This window comes from Anguilla anguilla, chromosome 8, assembly GCF_013347855.1.
Source record: "Anguilla anguilla isolate fAngAng1 chromosome 8, fAngAng1.pri, whole genome shotgun sequence".
Classification (NCBI taxonomy): Eukaryota; Metazoa; Chordata; class Actinopteri; order Anguilliformes; family Anguillidae; genus Anguilla; species Anguilla anguilla.
Genome location: NC_049208.1, coordinates 1,910,222 through 1,934,400, shown reverse-complemented (window position 1 = coordinate 1,934,400; position 24,179 = coordinate 1,910,222). Strand labels below are relative to the sequence as shown.

Below are 24,179 nucleotides of genomic sequence, written 5' to 3'. Positions count from 1 at the left end.
ACCCTGTGAGCAGATTCAGGTAAAGCGTCGCTACGGTAATTAGGCCATTATAAATATTTGCTGTATACGGAACTTTATTCCCAGGCAAAAAGCCTTATGCCGTCACCTCAATCCAGTGAACTGGTTTTCTTTACATGTGTAAAATTCACCACGTATGTCTGCCTCTTGTGTAAGCTGTTTCTGGAATCCCTGCCCCCCACCCCCATCGACACCTTTCTTTCCAGGGGGAGGGGGCGGGGTCTGAATGATTAAATGTAACTGAACAGTTAAACACAATTATAAAATAAATCAGTTAAATAAACTGGTTTCAGCATTCAAGATCTTAGCTGTGATGGATAATTCCACAATCGGTGCCAAGCTAGTATCTCAGTCCTAGTATGTTATATGGCGAAGCTGAACTTGTGCTTGTAACCAAGAGGTTGCGGGTTTGATTCCCAGGTAGGACGCTGCCATTGTACCCTTTGAGCAAGGTGCTCAAAGGTGCTGCATTGATTCAGTGTATATCAGATGTGTAAATGGATACTAATTTACTGTCTAAATGCTTACTAATACTGTAAAAATGATGAAGTTGTGTAAGTCACTTCTGAATGCCTTTAATGAAAAGTGAGCCGTAACATGTTCGCTCTTCCTCTTGCAGACGGAGTGTTCGGCAGGTGTCAGAATGTCCCCGTGACCGAGGTGTACACCTACGACGTGCCCCCTTCCGCCCTGCTGAGGCTGCGGACCCTGCTCCAGAAGCTGTCGCACAGAGGTCAGTGATTTACGGCAGAACCGCAGAGACGGACTCATTTAGTGAACCCTAACGGATATGAAGTAGCACGTGCAATATGCCTTATAAAGCTCCTCATTACTACCGAGGGAAAATATAAGTAAATAAATTCACAAATTTTAATGGAAACTCATGACACTTTTAAATGAATCGAAACCTTCCAAATATGTTCCAAATATACGTGTCTTCGCCTGTCATAGCATCCGGAAAAGGCCAAAGATCGTCACTGAAATTGCGGTTTGGAAAACTGGTGTAGCTAATTCGCTGTGTGCCAGTGCACTCATAGATTAGATCAAAATAAAACGTTTTATGTAACAACACAAGAACAGATTTCACGTGTAAATAAATATAGCAAAAATTTCAGATTCACGTTAATGATTTGGCTAATCAGATAATTAAGAACAGAAGTCGACATGAAACCAGAAACCGATATGATCCTCTCAGAGAGCTTTTGAAGTGCGAATCTTTTTTAACCGCCATGAGAGGGTGATGGCTACAGGCCTGCTGTTAATGGTGCTGTAGTTCTCATAGGCCAACAGCAGGGGGCGGCAAATACCTTTTCATCTGAAAACGAGCACATTGCTTTTAATTTGATGCAAAGGAACGTGATCTTTTCCAACAGGCGTCGACAAGAACTGCGATGAACCGTGCAAAATGAACAGACTTAGCTGGGATGTGATCTCTGTGGTAATTAACGTGTGATCTTAAGCCAAAGCGAGCGTTTTATTTTCAGTCTCTCAAAAATTCTGTGTGAAATGTAATGAATGCAAGAGGATGTTCATAAATTGTTTACACTACTCTAAATATTAATGCTTAGACTACAGTTGTCTTATTTTATAGAATTTATATTTGAATAATTATATCTGGAGTGTACTCTTTTAATTATCTGTAACCACAGCTTTTCTCTTGCAAGCACTACAGTTCTAATATCTAATTTCTGTGTTTGCGCCAGAGCACACTGGCGAGCGCCTAATCTCAACGGTGCGGTACAATATCGCGGCTATTGATTTGTTTGTTATCCTCCATCTTGAAGCTAAATCACCGCTTATGCGACGTAAACACAATTTACAGGCTCCTTTGGCCATTGCGAATGCCATTCGATCAATAAGAGCTGACAAAGTACTGATGTTTCCTCCTGTTTCCGCGCGTATCCATGTCTCCCATTGGCAAGATTGCGTTGTCTGTCGCCGCGCTGTCAACGCGACGCCTGTCGAGCGCGAGACGCAGACAGCTGCAGTTAAAATGTCACATTAAGGACAGCATCCTGGATAATTATGCCGCCGAATACGTCTCTGTTAATCACAGCTTGCAATCGCGGTGTGCGCCTTTCTCTTGAAGCGTCTTCTCTGCGTCGCCTTTAGATTTCCACTCATTTTTTTCCCGCCTTATCTGTGATGGAGAGTTCTGAAATGGTTGAGTAACCGGTTGGAGATTTGTATACAGACGGCACGTAAACCGAGGAAAAACCGAAAAAGCTCATAATAGGCCTCCGCTGGAGTCAAGCGTGTACCTACATACCAATATTCAGTGCGGCACTGCGCGCGAAAACGGATCGTCCAATTGTTATTTGGAGGAACCTGTTCCAATTGGATGACAGCATAGCCAGCGTTAGTATGTGCGTTACTATGGTGCCTTTAATGACGGAACGATCTGTGCAAGTTCTCAGTGTTAAACCAGGTAAGTTTACATGAATCCAGTGAGGACCAAAGTTAGTCGTTTACAGTTAAAAAGTACTCCGAGTGCTCAATCACACTGAATATTTTGCTTCTAGGTTTTCACTCGGACCCTAACAGAGCAACCGGCGTTCAACAACTAGAGGTCTCTCTGAGCTGCTAATCACAAGAGCCAGGTGTGCCAAATTAGGTTTGAAACAGAAAACCTACAGGACGGTAGATCTCCATGAACAGTGTTGGGGACCACTGGCCCTAAATACTGTAATGTATACTGTATTTTGGACTAAATAGGGGGGGCCCTGGTGGTCGTGGGAACCCAAGCCGTGACTTATTGGGTCTTTGTACTTGCACATGGAAATGTAGACACACACCTACACCTACACACAGTGAAACATGTAAACACACACACACACACACACGCAAGCACACACACACACACACACACACACACACACACGCAAGCACACACACACACACACACACACACACACTCGACTTCAGCGTTATCGGAAGCGGTTTTAACGGGATCGCATCACCACCGCGTCAGTTTCACAGTGTGGGGGCAAGGCGTGGGGGCCTTAAAGTTTGACTTTCGCCCCCGTGTTCCTCCTCTCAGTGGGGGGGGGGGTGGGGTGCCGACGGGGGACCAACCGCGTCCCCCGTCCCCCCGAACTCACCTTTCCACGTCAGCGCCCGACTCTCTTATTCCGTTTCCACGGCGACTCGCCGCCGCCCGCCAGCGCAGGTTTTGGGAAGTGAAACCCCTGCCGGTATCGGAGGCGGTTCTGCTGACTGCGTCCCGCGCCGGCCCAGCCAGCGGTCGCCAGAGCCTCCTGCACGGCGTTCATCTCGCTGAAAAACAGGCGCGGGGGGGGGGGGGGAGGGGGGGGCGGGGGGGAGTAACCTTTTCGAGCAGCGGGAGCGTTTTTAGCTTGTGACAGCCTCGCTGAGAGAGCCGGGCGGGCGGTAATACTCAGAATCACTGCTCCGGAGGTCTCGCCAGCATCCGCTTCTGAGCCACGTGTGCGTCGCGGAGGGCTCATCGTGTTCACGGAGCGGTGTGGACGTCACCCTGCTGTCGGGGGTGTGCGGGTTTGCGTCTGGCCGTGTTCTGATGGGTTATAATTCACTGAAAAGTGCAAAAAAAAAGAAAGTTCAGCGAAGCCAGGTTGCCTAGAAGGACTGACTGTATAGGCGAGGGTGCTCTCTCAGAATTACATGTCATTAACACGGTCCATTTCCAGTTATGCACAGAACATTTAAAAAAAAATCATATAGCCTATATAAACAAGGCTAAATGTATAGAAAGAAATCACAAATTAAAAAGTGTGATAGCCGCACTAGAAGAGACTTGGCAAAGGTAAGATAAAAACCCATAAATGTACATGTGTATTTTCCTTACTCGGGGATAAGAGAGGACTGACTGCCTGACTCAGGAATTGCCAGGTTCGAATCAGAAGTGTCCTGATTAATCAGTAAGAGCCGACACTAATATCATCTTTTTATGATTAAAGATTTCAGCTCATCCTAATAAACACCCCCAGACCGCTAGAACTGTGTCCCTGCTTCACAGTGCAGGTTTGACCTTCGCTTTGACCTTGAGCTGCTGACTGAACAAAAAAGTGAAAGAAGTAATGCCCCCATCTTGGCTTGTTTTTAAAGTGTCTCAGTGTAGGAACACTGACGTGGAGTCTGGCTTCCGCTGTTAATATTACAGCCTTTTCATTATGAGCTAAAAGGGCAGACTGATCCCAGATCAGTAGTAATATGTCCTAAGGCACTTTATGAATATGGGCCCTGACCTATGTGTGGTTTTCTCCTACCCATATACTAACCCAGGGCAGCCAAATCCTGATCCTGCAGATCTACCGTCCTGTAGGTTTTCACTCCAACCGTAACAAAGCCACACCTCATTCAACAGCTAGAGCAGGGCTGCTCTACCCTGTTCCTGGAGATCTACCATCCTGTAGGTTTTCACTCCAACCCTAACAAAGCCACACCTCACTCAACAGCTAGAGATCTTTTTTTATCTCCTTAGTAGAAGCAGGTGTGCTTTGCTCGGGTTGGAGTGAAAACCTACAGGATGGTAGACCTCCAGGAACAGGGTAGAGCAGCCCTGCTCTAACTCTTTCCCACTTTGGGCTGAAAAGGCGAGACTGATCCCAGATCAGCTCTTGTACTTTGAGTTGTGTTATAAATACACGCCCTTGTCTCTGCATTCTCAGAGCCAGGGAAAGTTTTTTATCTGAGGAACAGTTTAATAACTGCGAGCAATGCTGTGGGAGCGGTTAATTAATCCCTGTACCACTTTCAGTTTCTCTTGGTTGAGTGCCATGTGTATCACATAGAGGCAGTTTGTCTTTTGTAGAGGTTTCTTTTTTTGCCAGTTACAATCTGGTGTTTTTATATTATTAGCTGACATTTTAACATTTTACATTTTGACATTTAACAGTTAGATTTAACTGCTTTATGCTGAAGAGTTTTATTTTTGTTTTGGAAAATGAAATGTTCACGTGGTAGTGGCTGTAAATGATAAAATAGTACATACGGTATATTAATATGTTGTGTATATATACATTTATTAATGTGTATGTAACAGACACAAGGTTTTCAGGGGTGTAGGGCGGACCCCTATTTTAACACATCATCGGTTTCATACAGAAAGCACACATGGTATGTCTACTTTTTTGGTAATTTAGTTTTATTTATTTATTAATTTATTTTTTGGAAGTGCAGTTTTCAAGCAAGACTGATGATATTTCACAAGACAAGAAGCAACCAGAGTGGCATGTCTTTGTAACCCTTTAAGTTGTAAGATCACAAATATGTGATTGGAATATTTTGAGAACTGAGCATTCTAATGCTGATGTCACAATCACTACTGGTGACTGAAAGCAGTGGAGTTCTAGAACACTGGCTTAGAATTTAGAAGAAGAAAAAAACATTCCAAGAATCCTACTCTTCAAAGGGCTAAGAGTGTAGAGAGGGTTCCATTCCTCCTTAGCTTGTTTACAGGCAGACGGCCTGGAAGCTGTAAAAAAACGCCACCAGTTACAGCGCTGCTGTTCACTTGAAGTGAATTTGCTCGCTTCTAAAAATACCGCCTCATGTTTTATGTGTGGTGAATCATAAAGCCGGGAGTATTTCTGGAGCCAAAGCAGGACTGTAATCCACACTGAGAGGAGGAGAGGAAGAGAGGGAGAGAGGGAGAGAGGGAGAAAAAGAGAGGGAGAGATGGCATGCCCACACATCCAGAGCTCCTGAACAGGTGCTCCAGCCAGGAAGTTGACTTTTCTTTGTGACTCATTCGAGGCCTTACCTGAGTCCTCAGAGCCACGCTCTCTCTCTGTTTACTGATGATGAGGAGCGATGACTCAGTCAGAATCATGAAATATTTTCTAGCACATTTATTTAGCAATTCCATTTCCCTTTTTTTATTTAAACTCAGAGACATATTGCGCCCTCTTTTTTAAAGTCGGCCGAATGTACACATGAACTACAACAACTGGAAAGGAAAATAAGTACTACAAAGTAAAATGAACGTTTAAAATAAAAAATAAACGTAGTAATTTAAAATTCCAAGGAAAGACTGTTCTTCTATGCAAACTGTAAGAATTCTATCATGAGCAGGTGGTGGGCCTTTAAAAAAAAAAAAAAAAAAAAAAAAAAAATTGTACATTTGGTCCTTACATTTTTCCATTTGTTTGTCACATGGTCTAAGATGGCCGCAGGTTAGCGGGCGTTTAGATCTGGCTTTGCGCGGCTGGCTAATCTTTAACGAGCCGACCTCCCCCGGCGACCGATCGTCCGTCCGCGCGCGCGTTCCACAGGGAGCTCTTACAGGCCCGACGCCGCTCTCCGTGAAAGAAGGGCAGTGAGTAATCTGTCCGCGCGAACAGGCGCACTAATCGTCCTCTGAGAGAGGGGTGCGCTGTGATGGATTCCGATGACATTTAAGGAGAAAGAGCCCAGGCGGTACGTCCTGTCCCGATCAGATACCTTAATAATCCATCTCGCCGCGCGCGGGGAAGCGCTTCTGACAACGGGGAACGTCGGAAAGGCTGATTGATGAATGGACTTATGGGAACGACAGAACAAAAAAAAAAATCAGTGCGCCGTTTGTCTTGTTCCTGAACCTAAATGAAAACGTACGGCCGTAGGTCCCTGCTGTCGTGATGGGCGGGGTCTCCTTCGGTTTCGCTGGGTGTTCAGTGAACCTCGCCTTTACCTGCTCGTCACGCAGGTGCGAGCTCTGGAACGGGACCAAGAAAAGCTGGTTTGAAACGTTTAGACTCCCTAATCCCCATCTGCCTTGTTGACATACTGTAGCTCCCATTGCTGGAAAATTCAGAAGAATTTGCAGAAATCCGATGTTCTGGGTATTAAATCCCTTTTCATTTCACCTGGCTTCGCGTGGAAATTCTATTGATTTATTTTTATTTATTTAAAAAAAAGTTTTTTTCTGTCTGTTTTTCCTACGGCACGCATGAACTGCTGCTGTGGGCTATGCATGGCAAATTGTGGTCACTCACTCATTCAGTCACTCACTCACTCACGGACGACCTTTGAGGGACGTTTTGTGGGACGCATGGGCAGGTGGTGCCAGCTAAAATGTGTCTGCGGAAGTGAGTTGCGCCGTGGGTCTGGACGGTTACGTGCTTGTTTTGACTACATGTGTGTATAAAATACTGAAAGAGAGAGGGGAAAAAAACCACTGGCCTGCTTTTGTTGATTAATATATAATCTAGAGTTGTAACAGGTAAGGTTCTTGATAGAGGTTTTCTTTTTACTGTTCTGTAACTAATGCCTGAGTGTGTGGACCTCCTGCATAACGAAAGACAATAATGCAAAAAAAAGATAAAAATTGTTGCTAAATTATGTGTCGCGTATTCTCCCCACTCTCACGGTTGCCTTTATGACTCACCTGAGGATGAGGCACACCTGAGGATAAGAACTTCTGCGTTTTCCAGCGTGACAAAATGGTGTCATGAGCGAGGGAGAGATCAATCAGCCTCAGAATATTTAGAAATCCTGGCTCCGTCAGAAAAACGGCAGGCTGACAGATGGCTTTCTGATTCAAATTGGTGCTTAGAAGTGACATTAAAAAAAAAAAAAAGCAACTCCATGCTTATATATATAGACTCAGATGTTCTCAATTTTTGGCGGGGTATTCGCATGAGAGTTAGCGAGCGTGGGTGTGTGCAAAAATGAACGTCGCGGTTTGGCGGAGAGGCACGCTGCCATGCGCGGCGAATGTCACGGCCGTATCCCGCGCGACTGCTCGAAAAAAAAAGAAAACGCAGCTGGTTCCCAGGCTCGGAGCTTTTACCCCGGCGAAGCGGTGGACCCACTTCCTGAAATTGTGAGGAAAACGCGCACAAAACTCCCTGAATGGCTTCGTAGGGGGTTTGCGCTTAATCACGCGCCGGTGTCATACGCTGTCAGCTCTCGCGCAAAAAAAATTACAAAAAACTAAAACAATTGTGCTATACACTACTGCCCGATCCCTATTAAAGCCCTAATTCACTTCGGCTATTTAGCGTCCTGTTGATTGAAGGAGGAACACCCCTCTCTGTTTTTTGGGGGGGCGGGTGTAGTGATGCATGGATGCGGTCAGGGTTTTAAAAAAAATGGAAACTCGCTTCCTGTCCGTGGTAAATGTGTTTGGACCGCTTCCAAACGGCTGGCCGCACACCTTCTGTGTCGCGCTCAATGGGATCATGGGACGCGTTTCTCAACGGTCCGCATTTCTCCCGACTTCCATCCGGTATCCATGAAAACAAATTAGCATAGCTCAGTGTGAGGATGAAAAATGAGTCTAATGTGCGTATATAGAGATGTTTTCCCCCTCTGCTGTATATAATATACAGAGGGTATTTATAGACCCGCATAAAGGAAGGGATTGAAGGTATTTTTTATTTTTTGGTGTTTGGCTAGTGTTCCTATCCGGAGCGGTACACAATTTTCAATCAAGAATCAATTATTACTGTTGGAAATAAAAAAAAAAATATATATAGAATCCCTTCAGGTTAACAATCTTGCCCAAGGGCACTATAGCTGTGCCCCAGCTGAGAATAAAATCTGCAAAACTCTTGAGCCACTAGATCTGTTCCCCAAGCAGGAGAGAAAGACAAGCATTATTTTGTCTGACCTTGAAAGAACTTTTTTGGAAACATAAGAATCATCGAAGATAATTCGGTGAGTGTTTCCATCATGGCGTTAGCTCGCTACCAGTTGGTAGTCAAAACGGAATGCTCCCCAAGGTTTGTTGGGTTTGTAAGGTTTGTTTTTCACTGGGGGGTTTCCAGAGCTACTAAGTGGCTCAGTGTGTACAGGTACTCACCTTAAGTGCCTCTGTGGCCTGATGATCCCGGGTTCGAGTCCTCGCTATGCTGTTTTCTCAACTTGACGGGGCGGGGGGCTGCAACTGGGGCACATAGTGTGTGTAGGCCCACCAGGAGAAGGGTGGGGTCTGTGTGAAGAATTCTCTCAGCTCAAAGGTATTGGTACTGCTTTTGCGGAGCGAACTTGACTCTACACCGCAAGACGGTACACGGGGGAAATTTGATTGAGGTTTTTAAATTCATTTATGGGTATTAAAAAGAGGGATTTAATTAAAGTTCTTAATTCATGAGAGGGATGAACAAAGTTAACAACGGAAACGACAAGAGAACTTCAGAACATCAGCTTGTGTCAGTTGAGCAAAAAGGGGCACAGGTGTAAATGAGCTAAACATCCTGACATCAGGAAGTTTATTTTTTATAAAAAGAAGTTTTCTACAAAGATTTTTCAGTGCATAGAACAGCTTGTGGGTCTCCAGACTAGATGAACTACTCGATGTGTTCTAGACCACAGATGGGCCATTCCATACCTGGAGGTTTGATGTTCAGCAGGTTTTATTTCTTACATTTACCCCCTGCCTCAGTTAGCTCATTAGCCCTAATGCTATTTCACGCCTAGATTATATCACAGTAAAGCTTTTCATGGAGGGATACTGAGACTGTCATTGGCTGTCATTCATGAGCTTAACATGTAATTTAGCTAAAATGTCAGAGCTCATGAATGATTGGTCATTGGGGCTGATTAAATAATTAGGAGCTGAAGTTGGCATGAAACCCAGACATTTTTCCTACCCCATGACGAACCTCCATTGGCTGAAATAGTCCTGGTCAACAGAGGTGGAAAATCTCGGGTTCAGAAAGTAAAAGTCCTCCCCAGTAGCTTGTTCCAATCACTGTTCTTCAGCCAGCAGGTAGTACACTAATTAGTGAAATCAGCAGAGTTCATGGGTGGAAGAAACTCACGGCAGGACTTTTATTTTCTGACCCTTGGACTTTCCACCGCAGCTGGTCATTATGTTTCTTACTGTATTCTCTGTTCCGTCTGGTGCAGGTTTAACTTGGGAAGATGACACAGCTCAGCAGGCCATTTCCAAGGAGCTGTCCAAACTGCGGAGAGTTTCCTACGGACTGCCAGAGTCCAGCCTGTCCAGGTCAGCTTTGACTCCGCTCCCTTCCCCTCTCAGTGCCGCCATCCTCTAAACACACACTACACTACAGAGCAGGAACATCCTCTAAACACACTACAGTACAGAGCAGGAACATCCACCAAACACACACTACAGTACAGAGCAGGAACATCCTCTAAACACACACTACAGTACAGAGCAGGAACATCCTCTAAACACACTACAGTACAGAGCAGGAACATCCTCTAAACACACACTACACTACAGAGCAGGAACATCCACCAAACACACACTACAGTACAGAGCAGCCATCCTCTAAACACACACTACAGTACAGAGCAGCCATCCTCTAAACACACACTACAGTACAGAGCAGCCATCCACTAAACACACACTACAGTACAGAGCAGGAACATCCACCAAACACACACTACAGTACAGAGCAGGAACATCCACTAAACACACACTACAGTACAGAGCAGGAACATCCACCAAACACACACTACAGTACAGAGCAGGAACATCCACCAAACACACACTACAATACAGAGCAGCCATCCACCAAACACACACTACAGTACAGAGCAGAAACATCTACCAAACACACACTACAGTACAGAGCAGGAACATCCACCAAACACACACTACAGTACAGAGCAGGAACATCCTCTAAACACACACTACAGTACAGAGCAGGAACATCCTCTAAACACACTACAGTACAGAGCAGGAACATCCACCAAACACACACTACAGTACAGAGCAGGAACATCCACCAAACACACACTACAGTACAGAGCAGGAACATCCACCAAACACACACTACAGTACAGAGCAGCCATCCACCAAACACACACTACAGTACAGAGCAGCCATCCACCAAACACACACTACAGTACAGAGCAGGAACATCCACTAAACATACACTATTCTACAGAGCAGCCGTCCGCTAACGTTCAGAGTCAGTCTGTGCACCTGTAGTGATGCTTTAGTTTGGGTTAATTACACCTGCCATTAGCACCCAGCACCATCTCACTGATGAGGGCAATATGTTAACACATTTGAATCTTTTAGAATCATTTTGCACAAAAATTATTGCAATTATTATGATTATTGTTATTGTTGTTGTTGCCGCCAAAGTTGTACATATTGTTTACTAAGGCTATGTATTCATATTGGGGTTATGCTGATATTGGCTGATAATAATTTAAAATGAATTTATTGGTATGGGACTGATGCTAAGATTATGGCCAATATGATGATACAACATACAGAAATAGGTAATCGCTCAAGTATTTCCTGCCGAAAAGCATTTCTGAATTAGAGGGAGAGAGAGAAGGAAAGAGGGAGAGGGGTGGAGAGAGACCCACAAACTGGCACTGGATTGGGTTTGGAAAGCATGGCTCCGCCCCCCTTCTCCCCTATAGGTTGCCTGGCTCGACTGACAGCGGAAACAGGAAGCTGAAGATGGAAGAGGAGGCGGAGCTTGGCAGGTCCCTGAAGTACCTACAGCGTCTGGGGCTCCTCCCCCAAGCAGCCCCCCCTGCCCCGCCCACCGGACCCAGGACCAACGCCGAGATGAGACAGGTGAGAGCCAACAGGCGTCCCCCAGCCCCAAGAGCCAACAGGCCCCACCCTAAAAGCCAACGGACCACACTCCAGAGCTAGCCCCACCCTTCCCACCAGTCCCAGTTTCCTCATCCACTGGGCCAAAGCCAGCAACCCCCATCCATCCCAACCCCTCCCCCCCCTGTCCCAGCTGAACCCCGCCCCCCCCCCCCCCCCCCCCCATCCCACCTGATAAACACCAGAGGAAGATCTGTCTCATCAGGGGCACCATGTTCCTGGCAGCTGGGTCAATATTCACCCCCCCACCCTCCCCCCCTTTTTGTTTTTGTGTTCGGGTTTTAGCCCCGCCACGCATGGATTACCCCCCCAGAGAGGAAGTTATCATTTTTTATGCGCCCCTCCGTTGTGCTTCCCAGTGTGGGACCGGTGCGAGTGGACAGGAAGGGGGCCTCTGAGGGGGGGGGGGGGACGGGGGGGATGGGGGGGGGGGGGGTGGCTGCAATCGTTTCCTGCTGCATTATTATCACCCCCTCCTGACGTTCCAGTCCCAAAGTTCAGGAGTTCAGCCCTCTAATTAATAACCCTGCTTCCTGCCAAAAAGTTTTTTATTTTTGGGGAGGGGTGTGAAACGTGGCCCCCGTGTGACTGAGGCAGGGTCCATCCCTGCTGGGAGGCGGGTATTGATGCTCCTGGCGTCGCGGGGGCGGGAGAGAATCCTCTTTTCTTCTCCAAACTCGGGGGGTGGTGATCAGGGCCCCTGGTTTTGGGGTGGGGGCGGATGGGGGGGGGGGGGGGGTCAGGACGTGGGGAGGGCCGAGGGGTCAGGAGTTGTGGATCTGAATGATTCATTTGTTGTCCTGACTGTGGAGAATCGCTCATATGAAGAGAGAGACTGAAGTACTATGCATATTTATACAACAATCAAGCGGGTCACATTCTGGTGTTGTTTTTGTTGCTGTTGCTTCTGTTTTTGTTGTCATTTTTGCTATCGTTATTGTTTTTCTTGTTGTTTTTGCTTTCCTGTATTTGATGATTGTGTTGCTGTTGTAGTTGTTTTGCTGTTGGTTTGTCGTTGTTATCATTGCTGTTGCTTTTGTTGGTTTTGTTGCCATTGTGGTTGTTTTTGTTGTTGCTGTGGTTGGTTTTGTTGCCGTTGCTGTTTCTTCTTCTTGCTGTTCCTCCTCATCTCTGTGACCACTGTTGTTGGCGGTACGGGTTGCGGTTGTTGTAGCTGTTGCTGCTGTTGTCATTGTCAGTGTCGTTATCTGCGCAGTTTTAAACGTACGATGACGTCACTGTTTCGCAGAACGACGGCCTCCCCGCGGGACGCCCGTTGAAAGTCTACGCCCCGGCGAAGGCCCAGGCGAAGGGGAAGGGGAGGGACCCGGACGACCGGTCGGACGACGGGCGGCTCCTCCTGGCTGCCCTGCAGCGCTACCTGGCCCAGAAGCCCGCCCCTGGCCCCGCCCTCAGCCCCGCCCCTTACAGCAGCAGGCCACGCCCCTTCCCGAGCAGCCCGAAGGAGAGCGCGGACGGGTACCGCGGTCGCCCCCCGCTGGGCCAGGGTTCGGCTGACCGGCCCAAACAGCCCAGGCCCGGAGCCCAGAGACTGCTCTTCAGACCTGGGACCAGCCAGCCCCCTGCCAAGGGCCCCCTCAGCCTGGTGGACGGTAATAATAATAACAATAATAATAATGCCAACAATAATGATAATAATAATAATAATAAAAATAATATAATGATGATAATAATAATAAAAATACAAATAGTAATAATAATATAAATACAAATAGTAATAATCAGGGGTTGACAAAAGTGATACTGAAGTATCATCCACGGCAAAAAGATTAAAATATGTGACAATTTTATGTCATGACGAAAAGGGTACCTAAAAATTGAGGCAATAAAATTTTCCAGAATTTTAATCTTTTTTCCATTTCGATCCCGGGACCTTCTGGCTTTGAGGCGAGAGTGCGCCCCACTGCACCACCGTGCCGCCCTCGCTGCAGTTTGTTTAGCCCTCAAAGTTTTTTTCCATTTGCAGAGAAGTTCATCCAGAGTGTGGTGACGCAGCTGGGGAAGCACGACGTGAACGTGGAAGCCCTGAACGGGGCGGAGCTGGACCAGCTGGCCGACGTCATCGCCAACGCCCTGCAGGTGGTGGACGAAGATGGCGGAGGCGGGGGCGGGGGTGGGGGCGGGGCAGGGGGGCCGCCCGGGAACAGCCTGAGGGACTCCAAGAGAGGACCTGCGTCCGTCGCTCAGCCAGACCAGCAGGGGGCGCTGCAGAAGGATGACGCACTGAACGGTACAGCTCCTGCGCTAGGGCCTGGTAGGGGCAGGGGGTTGGGCAGGTTGAGTGCCCAGCATGGTTTCGCCACAAGTTCCCTAAAGCCTGTTTTTGAGTGTTCGCTGTAGCAGGACGTCCTCAGCAAAAGACTGTAGAGCACATGGGGGTGAAACTGGACTGCCCAAACTTATTCCTTATTCTTTCATTTTAATCATAATTTGGCCCATCTGATTCTACTAGCTAGCAGCTCAAGGAGATCTCTAGCTGTTGAATGAGGTGTGCTTTGTTGGAGTTGGAGTGAAAACCTACAGGATGGTGGATCTCCAGGAACAGGGTTGGGCAGCCCTGCTCTAGCTGTTGAATGAGGTGTGCTTTGTTAGGGTTGGACTGAAAACATACAGGATGGTAGATCTTCAGGAACAGGGTTGGGCAGCCCTAGTAAAGCATGTATGCATGGCTAATAATAATAATATTAGCTTTGCCGTATTGATTTATATATTGTGATATTGATTAACCTTGGGTGGTGCTGACTTGTACTGTCAATCACTGACCTGTGAACCAATCAAAAGTTTTTGAATCAGTGCGTCAGTATTTTGCACCTCCCTTTTTTGAGCTCATCAGTTTGTGATCTGCGGTGCCATTTTTGGGGGTAAACACTGTTCTTCTTTCTGTTGACAGAGCGACAGATGAGTGAAGAAAAGCCAAACTCCGATGACAAGGTGCTCCATTACTTTAACACTTACATTTTTCATTTTATTTCTGAAGATCGAGCGCACGTCAAGGAGAGAACTCTGACATGATAAATGTGTCACATTTTACCGTTATGCAGATTTTAGTCAAATAGCCGAACAGAGGCGTTTTCCTTCTGAAAGCCTTGATGACATTTACGTTTCTGTGTTAAAAAGCTCCAGATTATGGGTGACCTGGACCTTTCATTACATTACAGGCATTTAGCAGACGCTCTTCTTCAGAGCGACTTACACAACTTTTACATAGCATTTTACATTGTATCCATTTATACAGCTGGATATATACTGAAGCAATTCCGGTTAAGTACCTTGCTCAAGGGTACAACGGCAGTGTCCTTACCCGGGAATCGAACCTGCGACCTTTTGGCTACAAGCCCTGTTCCTTACCCACTGTGCTACACTCTGTTTCAGGTGATCAGCTGCAATAAACCTTGCCGACATCCCCGTCAGTAAACGGTTCTAGGCATTGTTCTACATTCTTCTGCCATTATATGTGAGACCACAGTATTCAAGCCCAATAAAGCCATTTCTTCATTTATAACCTTTAAGGCCTTATTATACTGAGCCTTTTCCTAAGAAGGGGGAATAAATTAATATTGTGTTGTAATAAAATTATGATAATAATAATGCCTCGCATTTATATGTAGTACTTGCACTCAAAGCACTTCACAGTGATGAGGGAAATCTTATCTAACACCACCAATGTGTAGCATCCACCTGGGTGATGCACGGCAGCCATTTTGCACCAGAACAGTCACCACATCAGCTTTGGTAGAGAGTCAGAGAACAATTGAGGAAGAGAACGATTATTAGCCAGTTAAACTGGGGTTTAATGATGATTAAGTGGCAGGTTGAGGGAGCCAGTGTTGTATTGCGACAGAGGTATAATGGCTAAGGAACCAGTCTTGTAGCGTAAAGGTCACAGGTCCGATTTCCAGGTAGGATGCTGCCATTGTGCGCTTGAGCAAGGTACTAAATCTGCACTGTTTCAGTATATAGCCAGCTGTATAAATGGATGCAGTGTAAATGCTGTGTAAAAGTTGGGTAAGTTGCTCTGGATAAATGCTTGTAATGTAATATGTTGTGTTGTGTTGTGCTGTATTTTATTGTGTTGTGTTGTATTGTGCTGTATTATGTTGTGTTGTGTTGTGTTGTGTTGTGTTGTGCTGGATTTTATTGTGTTGTGTTGTGCTGTATTATGTTGCGTTGTGTTGTGTTGTGCTGTATTTTATTGTGTTGTGTTGTGTTTTGAAGGACGCTGGCTTGATTAACAAGCTGCTGGAGTACCTGGACAAGAACAACTTCGGCGACGCCCAGTTGGATGCGGGAGCCGCGAAGGAGGCGGAGCTGGGGGCGGGGCCAGCCGTGGGGGTGGAGAACGTGAAGAGCCGGACCACCCGTAAGGACCTGGCCGTGCAGAAGAAGGACGATGACGTGCCCCTGCTGCCGGCGCCCGTCGCCCCCGGCGACCACGGGCTAGGGGGCGGGGCCCCGGCCGGAATGCTGGCGGAGCCGCGGAAGAAGGACATGCGAATCGAGCAGGAGCTGGAGCTCGACGTGAAGACCGTGTCTGCAGCCGAGAGGGAGGCCGACTACGGCTACATCATCACCGACTCAGAGTGAGTGCATCTCTGTACGAGTACATTATCTCTACATCATCACCGACTCACAGTGAGTGTATCTCCATCCCAGTACATTATCTCTACATCATCACAGACTCAGAGTGAGTGCATCTCTGTACCAGTACATTATCTCTACATTATCACAGACTCAGAGTGAGTGCATCTCTGTACCAGTACATTATCTCTACATCATCACCAACTCAGAGTGAGTACATCTCTATCCCAATACATTATCTCTACATCATCACGGACTCACAGTGAGTGTATCTCCATCCCAATACATTATCTCTACATCATCACCAACTCAGTTTGTGGCCACAGTTATTTCTATGTTTCGTACCTGAATGATGGGCTCAAATTAATAATAATAATAATAATAATAAGAGATTATCATTCCAAGTGAATCAGCAGCTCAGAGCTTATGCAGTGGACACACCTGCTGCGCCTCACGGTAAGAAATGGGGGGTCTGTATATAGAAACTGTCCATATCTTCATAAATATTTTCAGAAAGGTCCCAGATGCATTTTTTATGGGGTGACTCATCCCTGCGCTCCCCCACAGCTGTTCAGCGCGACTGTAGCGCTGTGTAGCGATTCCGTCTGCACCTCGATGTCTGTCTCGTTGCTGGAGCGCTGAGGTGATTCATCCTGGGGGTGGGGGGGCGGGGGGGGGGGGAGATGCACCTGAGCCCAGGTGGCCCCCTGGAGACCCAGCTCGGAGTGTGACCGGGATGGAATGTGTGGGGGCTCAGCCCCCCCCCCAACAGGCCGAGGGTGCAGAGTCACCAGGGACAGCTGATCAATTCCTTTTTTAAATGTATTATTTATTTTAACGCTGCGGTTTCCCTCCTGCTCTCCTCAGCTCGCTCCCCACGGACCAGGCCCTGCACCTGATGGAGCTCCTGGCGCACAGCGTCAGGCTGCAGATGACCGACTTCCTGGAGCTCTCGTACGTACACCTCAGTCCTTTTTTATTTTTATCTCTGCTTTGCTTGTCTGTGTGTGTGTGTGAGTCATCTGACACAATGAGAGGACTGTGGCTGTGGGTGTAAATAATTACTTGTTCGCCCATTATCAAACCAGCATTGCCTTAGCCAAGGAAATACAGAAGTTATATTTTAAAGAAAGCGTTAGACCAAGAAAAGGTATTGTAGGGCATTACATTACATTACATTACAGGCGTTTAGCAGACGCTCTTATCCAGAGCGACTTACACAACTTTTACATAGGATTTTACATTGTGTCCATTTATACAGCTGGATATATACTGGAGCAATTTCGGTTAAGTACCTTGCTCAAGGGTACAACGGCAGTGTCCTACCCGGGAATCGAACCTGCGACCTTTTGGTTACAAGCCCAGTTCCTTACCCACTGTGCTACACTCCATCCTATTATTTACCAAATAAAAGATATTTTAGGTTCTTATTTACTAAGGCCATTAACATGTGCAAAATATTTTAGCGCACGCAAAACCAATAACATGGCCAGTGATTGGTCATGGTGTTTGTTTTGCACCAATCATTGGTTGTGTTATTAGTTTTGCATGTGCTGAAAGGTTTAGCACATGCTAAAAAAAACCTCAGTGCTCTTAGTGTCTTACCATTATTGAGTTCATTTGAGTTGCTCTCCCTTTATGGAGTAAGGACATATTCAGTGGCCCATTCAGTGTTGTTCACAAGTTTTTAACTGTCTGAACAACCCATAATATGGCCCTTTTATCTTCTAGCTTGCTCTTATTATTTTTTTAAAGGCGAGCATATTTTATCGAAAAAGCACTGAAAGGCTGAAACTTGCCCGAGCGGCAGTTATTGACAAAAAAGAAATCCTCTCAAGTAGAACCAAGAATCGTTTATTTTCCCGAGTGAACTTTCGATGAACTGCCTCTCCTTAAAAACCGGGTACGTTTCTCCCGTGTGGGTGCTGGTCCTTTAAAGCGCGGTGTTCTGTGCACCTTTAAAGCGCGGTGCTCTCTCAGGATGCGCTGGAGCCTTGAAGGCATCGTGAGTCAGATGAACAGTTGCATTCTGGGCAACCGTTTAGAGAGACGAGAGGCGCTCGTAGACGTGCCTGTGATCTCGTGGCGCTCCAGGCAAACCCCCGCGAAAACGTTACGATCCGGAACCGCGTCCGCTTCCTGCGCTGTTTCCAAGAACGATCGTCCGACCATCTGTTCTCCCGCTGACAAAATATTACTTTCTAGCTGAAGTGATGCGGTGTCTATTTAAAAAAAAAAAATTTTATCGGTTACATCAGTAAATTTTGTGTGCATGCCTGTCTGTCTTTGGGTGTTTTGTTTTGTGTCTGTCTGTCTTTGTTTTGCTCTGGATGTGTGTCTGTGCGTGCGTGCGTGAGTGAGTGTGTGTGTCTGTGTGTGTGTATGTATGTGCGTGTGTCTGTGTGTGTGTGTGTGTGTGTGTGTGTGTAGACCTACAGCACAGGTGTGAATAGTGCTAGACCATCAACTGCTCTGTAGAATCAAGCACTTGTCAAATGTTTATCGACTTTAAGCATCTGTAATTATGTCTGTTATATCTTCTATAGTACAACTGCAATTTGTGTCCTAATATCTATGGAAGTGCTAATGTACTTCATCAGTTGTGCGTAGTAGAAATAGTAATGTGTGTGTGTTGGGTGTTTTCTATCGGATAAAGAGTGAGTGAGTGAGTGAGAGAGAGAGAGAGAGAGAGAGAGAGCAGAGAGAGATGGGGAGAGAGATGAGAGTGAGGGAGAGAAAGAAAGAGAGAGAGGGAGAAAGAAAGAGAGAGAGAGAGGGAAAACTGGAGGTGGCTGATTAGTATTCACATCTCATCCGTCAGGTCTCATCAATGGATCTTTTGTCTGTCTGTTTTCTCCTGGAAATAAAAGGTCTTCATATTGAAATGATGGATCATTGTGAGGGACGTAGATCTGTGTGTGTCTTCACCAGGGAGTTTCTGTCCGTTAGGCCTGGGAGGAAAAGCATCGCTGTCAGTTTGGTTAAAGCCGAGCAAAGATACCTGTAGTACTTTAGACAGGTCTGAATGAGAACCGTTTGCCCCTGGATTCTGCTGGTCTAACATTGATGGACCTGTCCACTGTTAGAGATAGGGCAGATTTACTGGACCAGTTTCCATTATTTATCTCAAAATTGTCATTATTTTTCTAAAACCTTTTTTATTTTGTGTCAGAGTAGCCATCAGCACTGTTGAATGCCATCGTAATCTCTTGTGATCACTCAAAAAGAATTGAACGAATATATACGGTTGTTTCATAATGAACTGTACAATGTCCCATACCATTAATAACTGAACTGATGCATTTTTTTTTAAACTTTATTTGAAAGCAAGATCATATACCGTAAATTGTCTGTGGCTTTGGGGCTACATTCTCCGCTGGATTCCTTTGGGAGTCTTTACGTTTTTACTCGGTGTCATAAACGTAACATTTATTCACGCGTTTTAGCGCCTCATTTAAAAAGCGTGAATAATCTGCGAAATAATGAAATAATGCCAGCGCGTGCAGTTTGAACCAGTGACCACTAGGTGGGGAGATTCCCTTATTCCGTGCGTTAGTATGTCATATAGAATCGAATTGACTTCTTCATTTCCTCCCAAACTGAACTGTTACATCATCATCATGGCATCAACTTCTATCAAATTAGTTTGAAAATTTTTGATAAATAACATCATTTGATATTGTGCGCGTTGCGATTTGGGAAAACTTGAACAGCGTCCTTTTCATGGGAGCGTGCTCGTATCCTACCACCGAAAAGCTCCAAGCAGTAGAATGGTTGGGTGCCTGGAAACGTATCATTATTCAAACTGGGGAAAACAACATGGGTAATTCAGTCACACAGATGTGGAGGGAAAAAAAGAGAAAACACTCGTAGGGGCGCTGGGTTTGATTAATTATTTCTCAGACGCGAATGCGAATTACATTTCGTGAGAATGCGCACTCTTCTGCGGCAAAGCGAGCCGCTTGGAATGCGTAACACGCTGGCACTGAGCGGCCGTCCCCCTGTGCAGTACACTTGAGAAAAGCGGGGGTGACGTGTCCCCCCTCAGCCTGGCCACAAAGCCCTCGCATCTGCCTGTGAGAGGGACCGGGGAGCGGCGACAGAATGGCGTGAAATGGGTCACGTGACACCGGCACAGAGAGCGAGGCTTCTGCGTCGTCTCCCGCTGTTTCTCCCGCCCCGCAGCTCTTTCGACAAAGCGTCACTCTGCGGTGTGATTTACACAATACACGAGTGTCACGACCCCTGCCGTTTCCGTGAGTGATGCAGTTACGTAATTGCACAAGGTTGACTGGCACGCGATGTTTTTAGCTTGCCAAGTGATGGCGAATCACGCGCATTTCAGCGTACCTTCGGACAACCTGAAAACGCGCGTTTTCCGTCGCTCAACTGTTTATACGGTGCTTTAAAACGCTTTCCAGAATAAAGGCGACCAAGATAAATAAATATGAAATTTGGGTAATTTACTAAAAAAAAAAAAAGTTATAGCGCTCAATACATGCAGGCTAAAGTAAAAACAATTACAAGGAATAAAAATAGAATAAATAAATGGAAACAGACTTAATACTGCAGTAGGTATCCTTCATGCCCCCAGGACAGTAGTACACTCGTTTGTATTAGAAAGTGGAAGAGCATGTCTGTACGGCGTGTCCGCTGATATTTATCTAACCCTGAAGACTCGTGCTGTCTGCGGAATACGGGGCTCGTGCGTGTTTCTGCTGATGCCTGATGCGCGCGGTATTTTTTATTAGCTGTGATTATTTTTCTAAAAAACTTTTGCTGCCGCTGTGAGAGTCGAGGGCGCATCCTGCACACCTCTTTCGACAGCTGGGATTCCAGCCGTGCACAGGCGTGCACAGAGGTGAAGAGCTCTTTAGACTCCCGATGTGGCGGGTCTTTCATGTTCTCTATCCCAGAAAAAAAAGAAGGAACATAAATCAGCTTCAGCCATGGAAGATGTATGAGAGAGAGAGAGAGAGAGAATGAAAGAAAGTGTGAGTGAGCAAGTGTGTGTGTATTCTGCATTTTATGTATATTTGTGTGTGTATTATATGTGTGTGATGTACATATCTGTGTGTGTATTGTGTGTGCGTGCGTGCAGTTCTCACTCTGTTTGTGGTCGTGTTGCAGAGTGGTGGGCTCAGCTGTGACCTTCAAAGTGCATCCCAACCCTCAGAACGTTTCCACCGCAGATGTGGCCAATGCTGCAGGTAGGAGAACTCTCTCTCCCTCCATCTCTTTCTCTCTCTCTCTCTCTCTCTCTCTCTCTCTCTCTCCATCTCTTTCTCTCTCTCCATCACTTTTTCTCTCTCTCCATCTCTTTCTCTCTCTCTTTTTTTCTCTCTCTCCCTCTCCCTCTCCCTCTCTCTCTACTCTTTCTCCCCCTCTCCCTCCATCTCTATCTCTCCCTCTCCATCCCTCCCTCTATCCCTCTCTCTCCCTTTCCCTCCCCCTATCTCTCTCTCTCCCTTTCCCTCCCCCTATCTCTCTCTCTCCCTCCATCCCCCTCTCCCCCCTTCCTCTCTCTCTCGATACTGATTCTCACCTTCCCCATAGTCTTGACTTTGCTGAGCAGCTGTGATTGGTTGGAAAGCATTGGGTCTATCTCTGTGAGCCCTGTCATAGGAGGCTAAAACATTAGCGAGTCCGTCCTCTTTCCCTGGAGTAAGGGCAGGTGAACCGCCTCAGTGCTGTTTCCATGCTGCGGTGGCAGTTGGTCACATTGGAGTTCACGCGTCTGGTGGGATTAGAGACGCTGGAGTCGCTCTGTTTGCTCTGGGTGTCCGTACTGGGCGTCGGCCTGCTCAGTGACACATGACTGACAGAGTATGTCGCTCCTGTTCAAACAGGCGACCCGGTTCCACCACCTGAGTGGACACAAATAAATAACGGGCTCTAATACTGGGGCCAAACAAGAGGCCAAACAAGGGGGAGACGTGTGTCCTGTTTAAAAAACAATCAATAAATACTGTGGAAATCCACAAACTCTGTTTCCTGCGGTTACACTTGGCTGGTAGAGCAGATCAGGTGAGCTCTGGGCTGTAGCAAAACACAACACAACACAGCAAAGCACAGCAAAACGCAACACAACACAACACAGCAAAACACAACACAACGCAACACAACACAACACAACACAGCAAAGCACAGCAAAACACAACACAACACAACACAACACAGCAAAACGCAACACAACACAACACAATGGCGAGAGCAGGCCATTCAGCCCAGCAATGCTCGCCATGTTCCTGACTAAATTGTACCTAGTGCTATAATTAACTACAGATCTATCTTAGTATCTAAGATCTGTCTTAGCATCTTAGGTCTGTCTTAGCTTTTAAGATCTGTCTTGGTACCTAAGATCTATCATAGTATCTAAGATGTCTTAGTATTACATTACATTACAGGCATTTAGCAGACGCTCTTATCCAGAGCGACTTACACAACTTTTACATAGCATTTTTTTATTTTATTTTTTAAAATTTTTTTATTTTTTTATTATTTTTTTTAATGGTTTCTGTACTGGAGGCTGTGAGCACAATCCCAATTTACAGACCCTACCCTAGGGGTGCCAGGTTTAGAATTAGTCAAAATCGGACTGCAAGCACAGCTGGGTGGTGGACTGGGGGGGACTCTGCGGACTCTGGGGGAGGAGGATGTAGCTAATGGAACGCATCGCAGATTGGGGGGGGGTGTGATATGCAAATTCATTTCAAACTAACAGTTAATTATTTTTTCAATAGTTTACTCACACTGGATATTATATTGTCTGGTTGGGCCCACTAACCAGGCCTGTATGCATAATCTGAAATCCTGACATTCTGGGATCAGCTAACTGCAGCCCAAAACCTGCCATTAAACCCAGCAGGAAGTGAGACTGACTCATCCAGATTACCCACAGTCCTCAGCGGCAGCGACTCTCATCAAACGACCCATCCACTTATTTACATACTTATGCTTTTATATACTTTTATGCGTTCTGTTTTCTATCCCAGGATATATAAATAAACATTGAGTCTGCACAGACATGTTATGTGTTCTCAGTCGGGTTCGTTGACTACGTTTATCTGTGTGATTCTTTGTTTTTCTAGAATATTCGTAAACAGGGCATGCAAGGATAAATGGATAAAACGCTCTCATTTTTGGAAAATTTATGGGGTGTTTTTGTTAAATTCGCACTTCTGTGCAAATGTTTTGTTTAGCGAACCAGCAGTGTAAGTAGGGGGTGGGTTCTTTTGATGTGACGATGTGATGTAACCTCTTGGTTCGGATGCTGCCGGATTAGTCACTCGCGAGAGAGTGGGTTCGCGGTGTTTCTGATGTAACCGGATTCACAGTTTGAGAAGCGCCACATGGCAGTTCACCAGCGCACAGCGCGGACAACCTGAGCAGCAGGGAGCTGGGGTCAAAGGTCACGGGTTTGACTCCCAGTTGGGGTGGGATCTGATGAATGCTTGCTGGGTAAGGTCAGGGTTATCCACAGCCTGACGATGGCTGATGAACTATCGATAATGAGTGCAGTCGGAACTAAATTCAGATACAGATTTAGGCCTGGGCTCAGTCAACATTTACCATTAAATTTGAACCACAATTTTAAGTGCCATCATTCGTCATTTATTATTCTCCAAAGAGGGCCCTGTGTTGAATCCTGAGACCTGGGCATCTCGCTGGGATTGTTGTGCAAGCCCTGGTCCCAGAACCTGGAGGTCCCGCCTCTGCAGTGCTTCCATTTTAGGAGCGTTTGCTCCTGAAAACCGACGTGCGCTAACTGGAGAACTGATTTAGGAGCACGTCCACTAATTCAGGATTCATTAGCATGCTCCTACTCATAGGAGTGCATGATGCTGCTTGGAAAAAAATGTTAGCGGTAGCGCCCTGTACAGCGGCTCGGCTCCAACTCAGAACCACAGAAGAAGAGGGAGCCCGGGGGTGTCTCCTGGCGTAGCCTGTAGAGCGCTGTCCACTCGCTCATTACGAGCCGCGACGTCGGCGGTTCGAGTCCCGACCGCGCGACCCTTTGTCTCTCCGTCTCTTTTCCCCTGGT

General features: G+C 46.4%; 1 protein-coding gene across 1 annotated transcript in view; it reads left to right on the top strand.

Moving 5' to 3' along the window:
* The window catches only part of LOC118233668 (receptor-type tyrosine-protein phosphatase N2-like), a 134,130-nt gene that overhangs the window by 22,757 nt on the left and 87,194 nt on the right, over positions 1 to 24,179 (top strand). Inside the window, exons 3-11 of the mRNA XM_035429491.1 lie at positions 638 to 751; positions 9,835 to 9,934; positions 11,338 to 11,497; positions 12,786 to 13,149; positions 13,524 to 13,787; positions 14,448 to 14,488; positions 15,773 to 16,137; positions 17,003 to 17,089; positions 21,266 to 21,345. Coding sequence (XP_035285382.1) covers positions 638 to 751; positions 9,835 to 9,934; positions 11,338 to 11,497; positions 12,786 to 13,149; positions 13,524 to 13,787; positions 14,448 to 14,488; positions 15,773 to 16,137; positions 17,003 to 17,089; positions 21,266 to 21,345 — 1,575 coding nt within the window. The remainder of the gene's footprint in view (positions 1 to 637; positions 752 to 9,834; positions 9,935 to 11,337; positions 11,498 to 12,785; positions 13,150 to 13,523; positions 13,788 to 14,447; positions 14,489 to 15,772; positions 16,138 to 17,002; positions 17,090 to 21,265; positions 21,346 to 24,179) is intronic.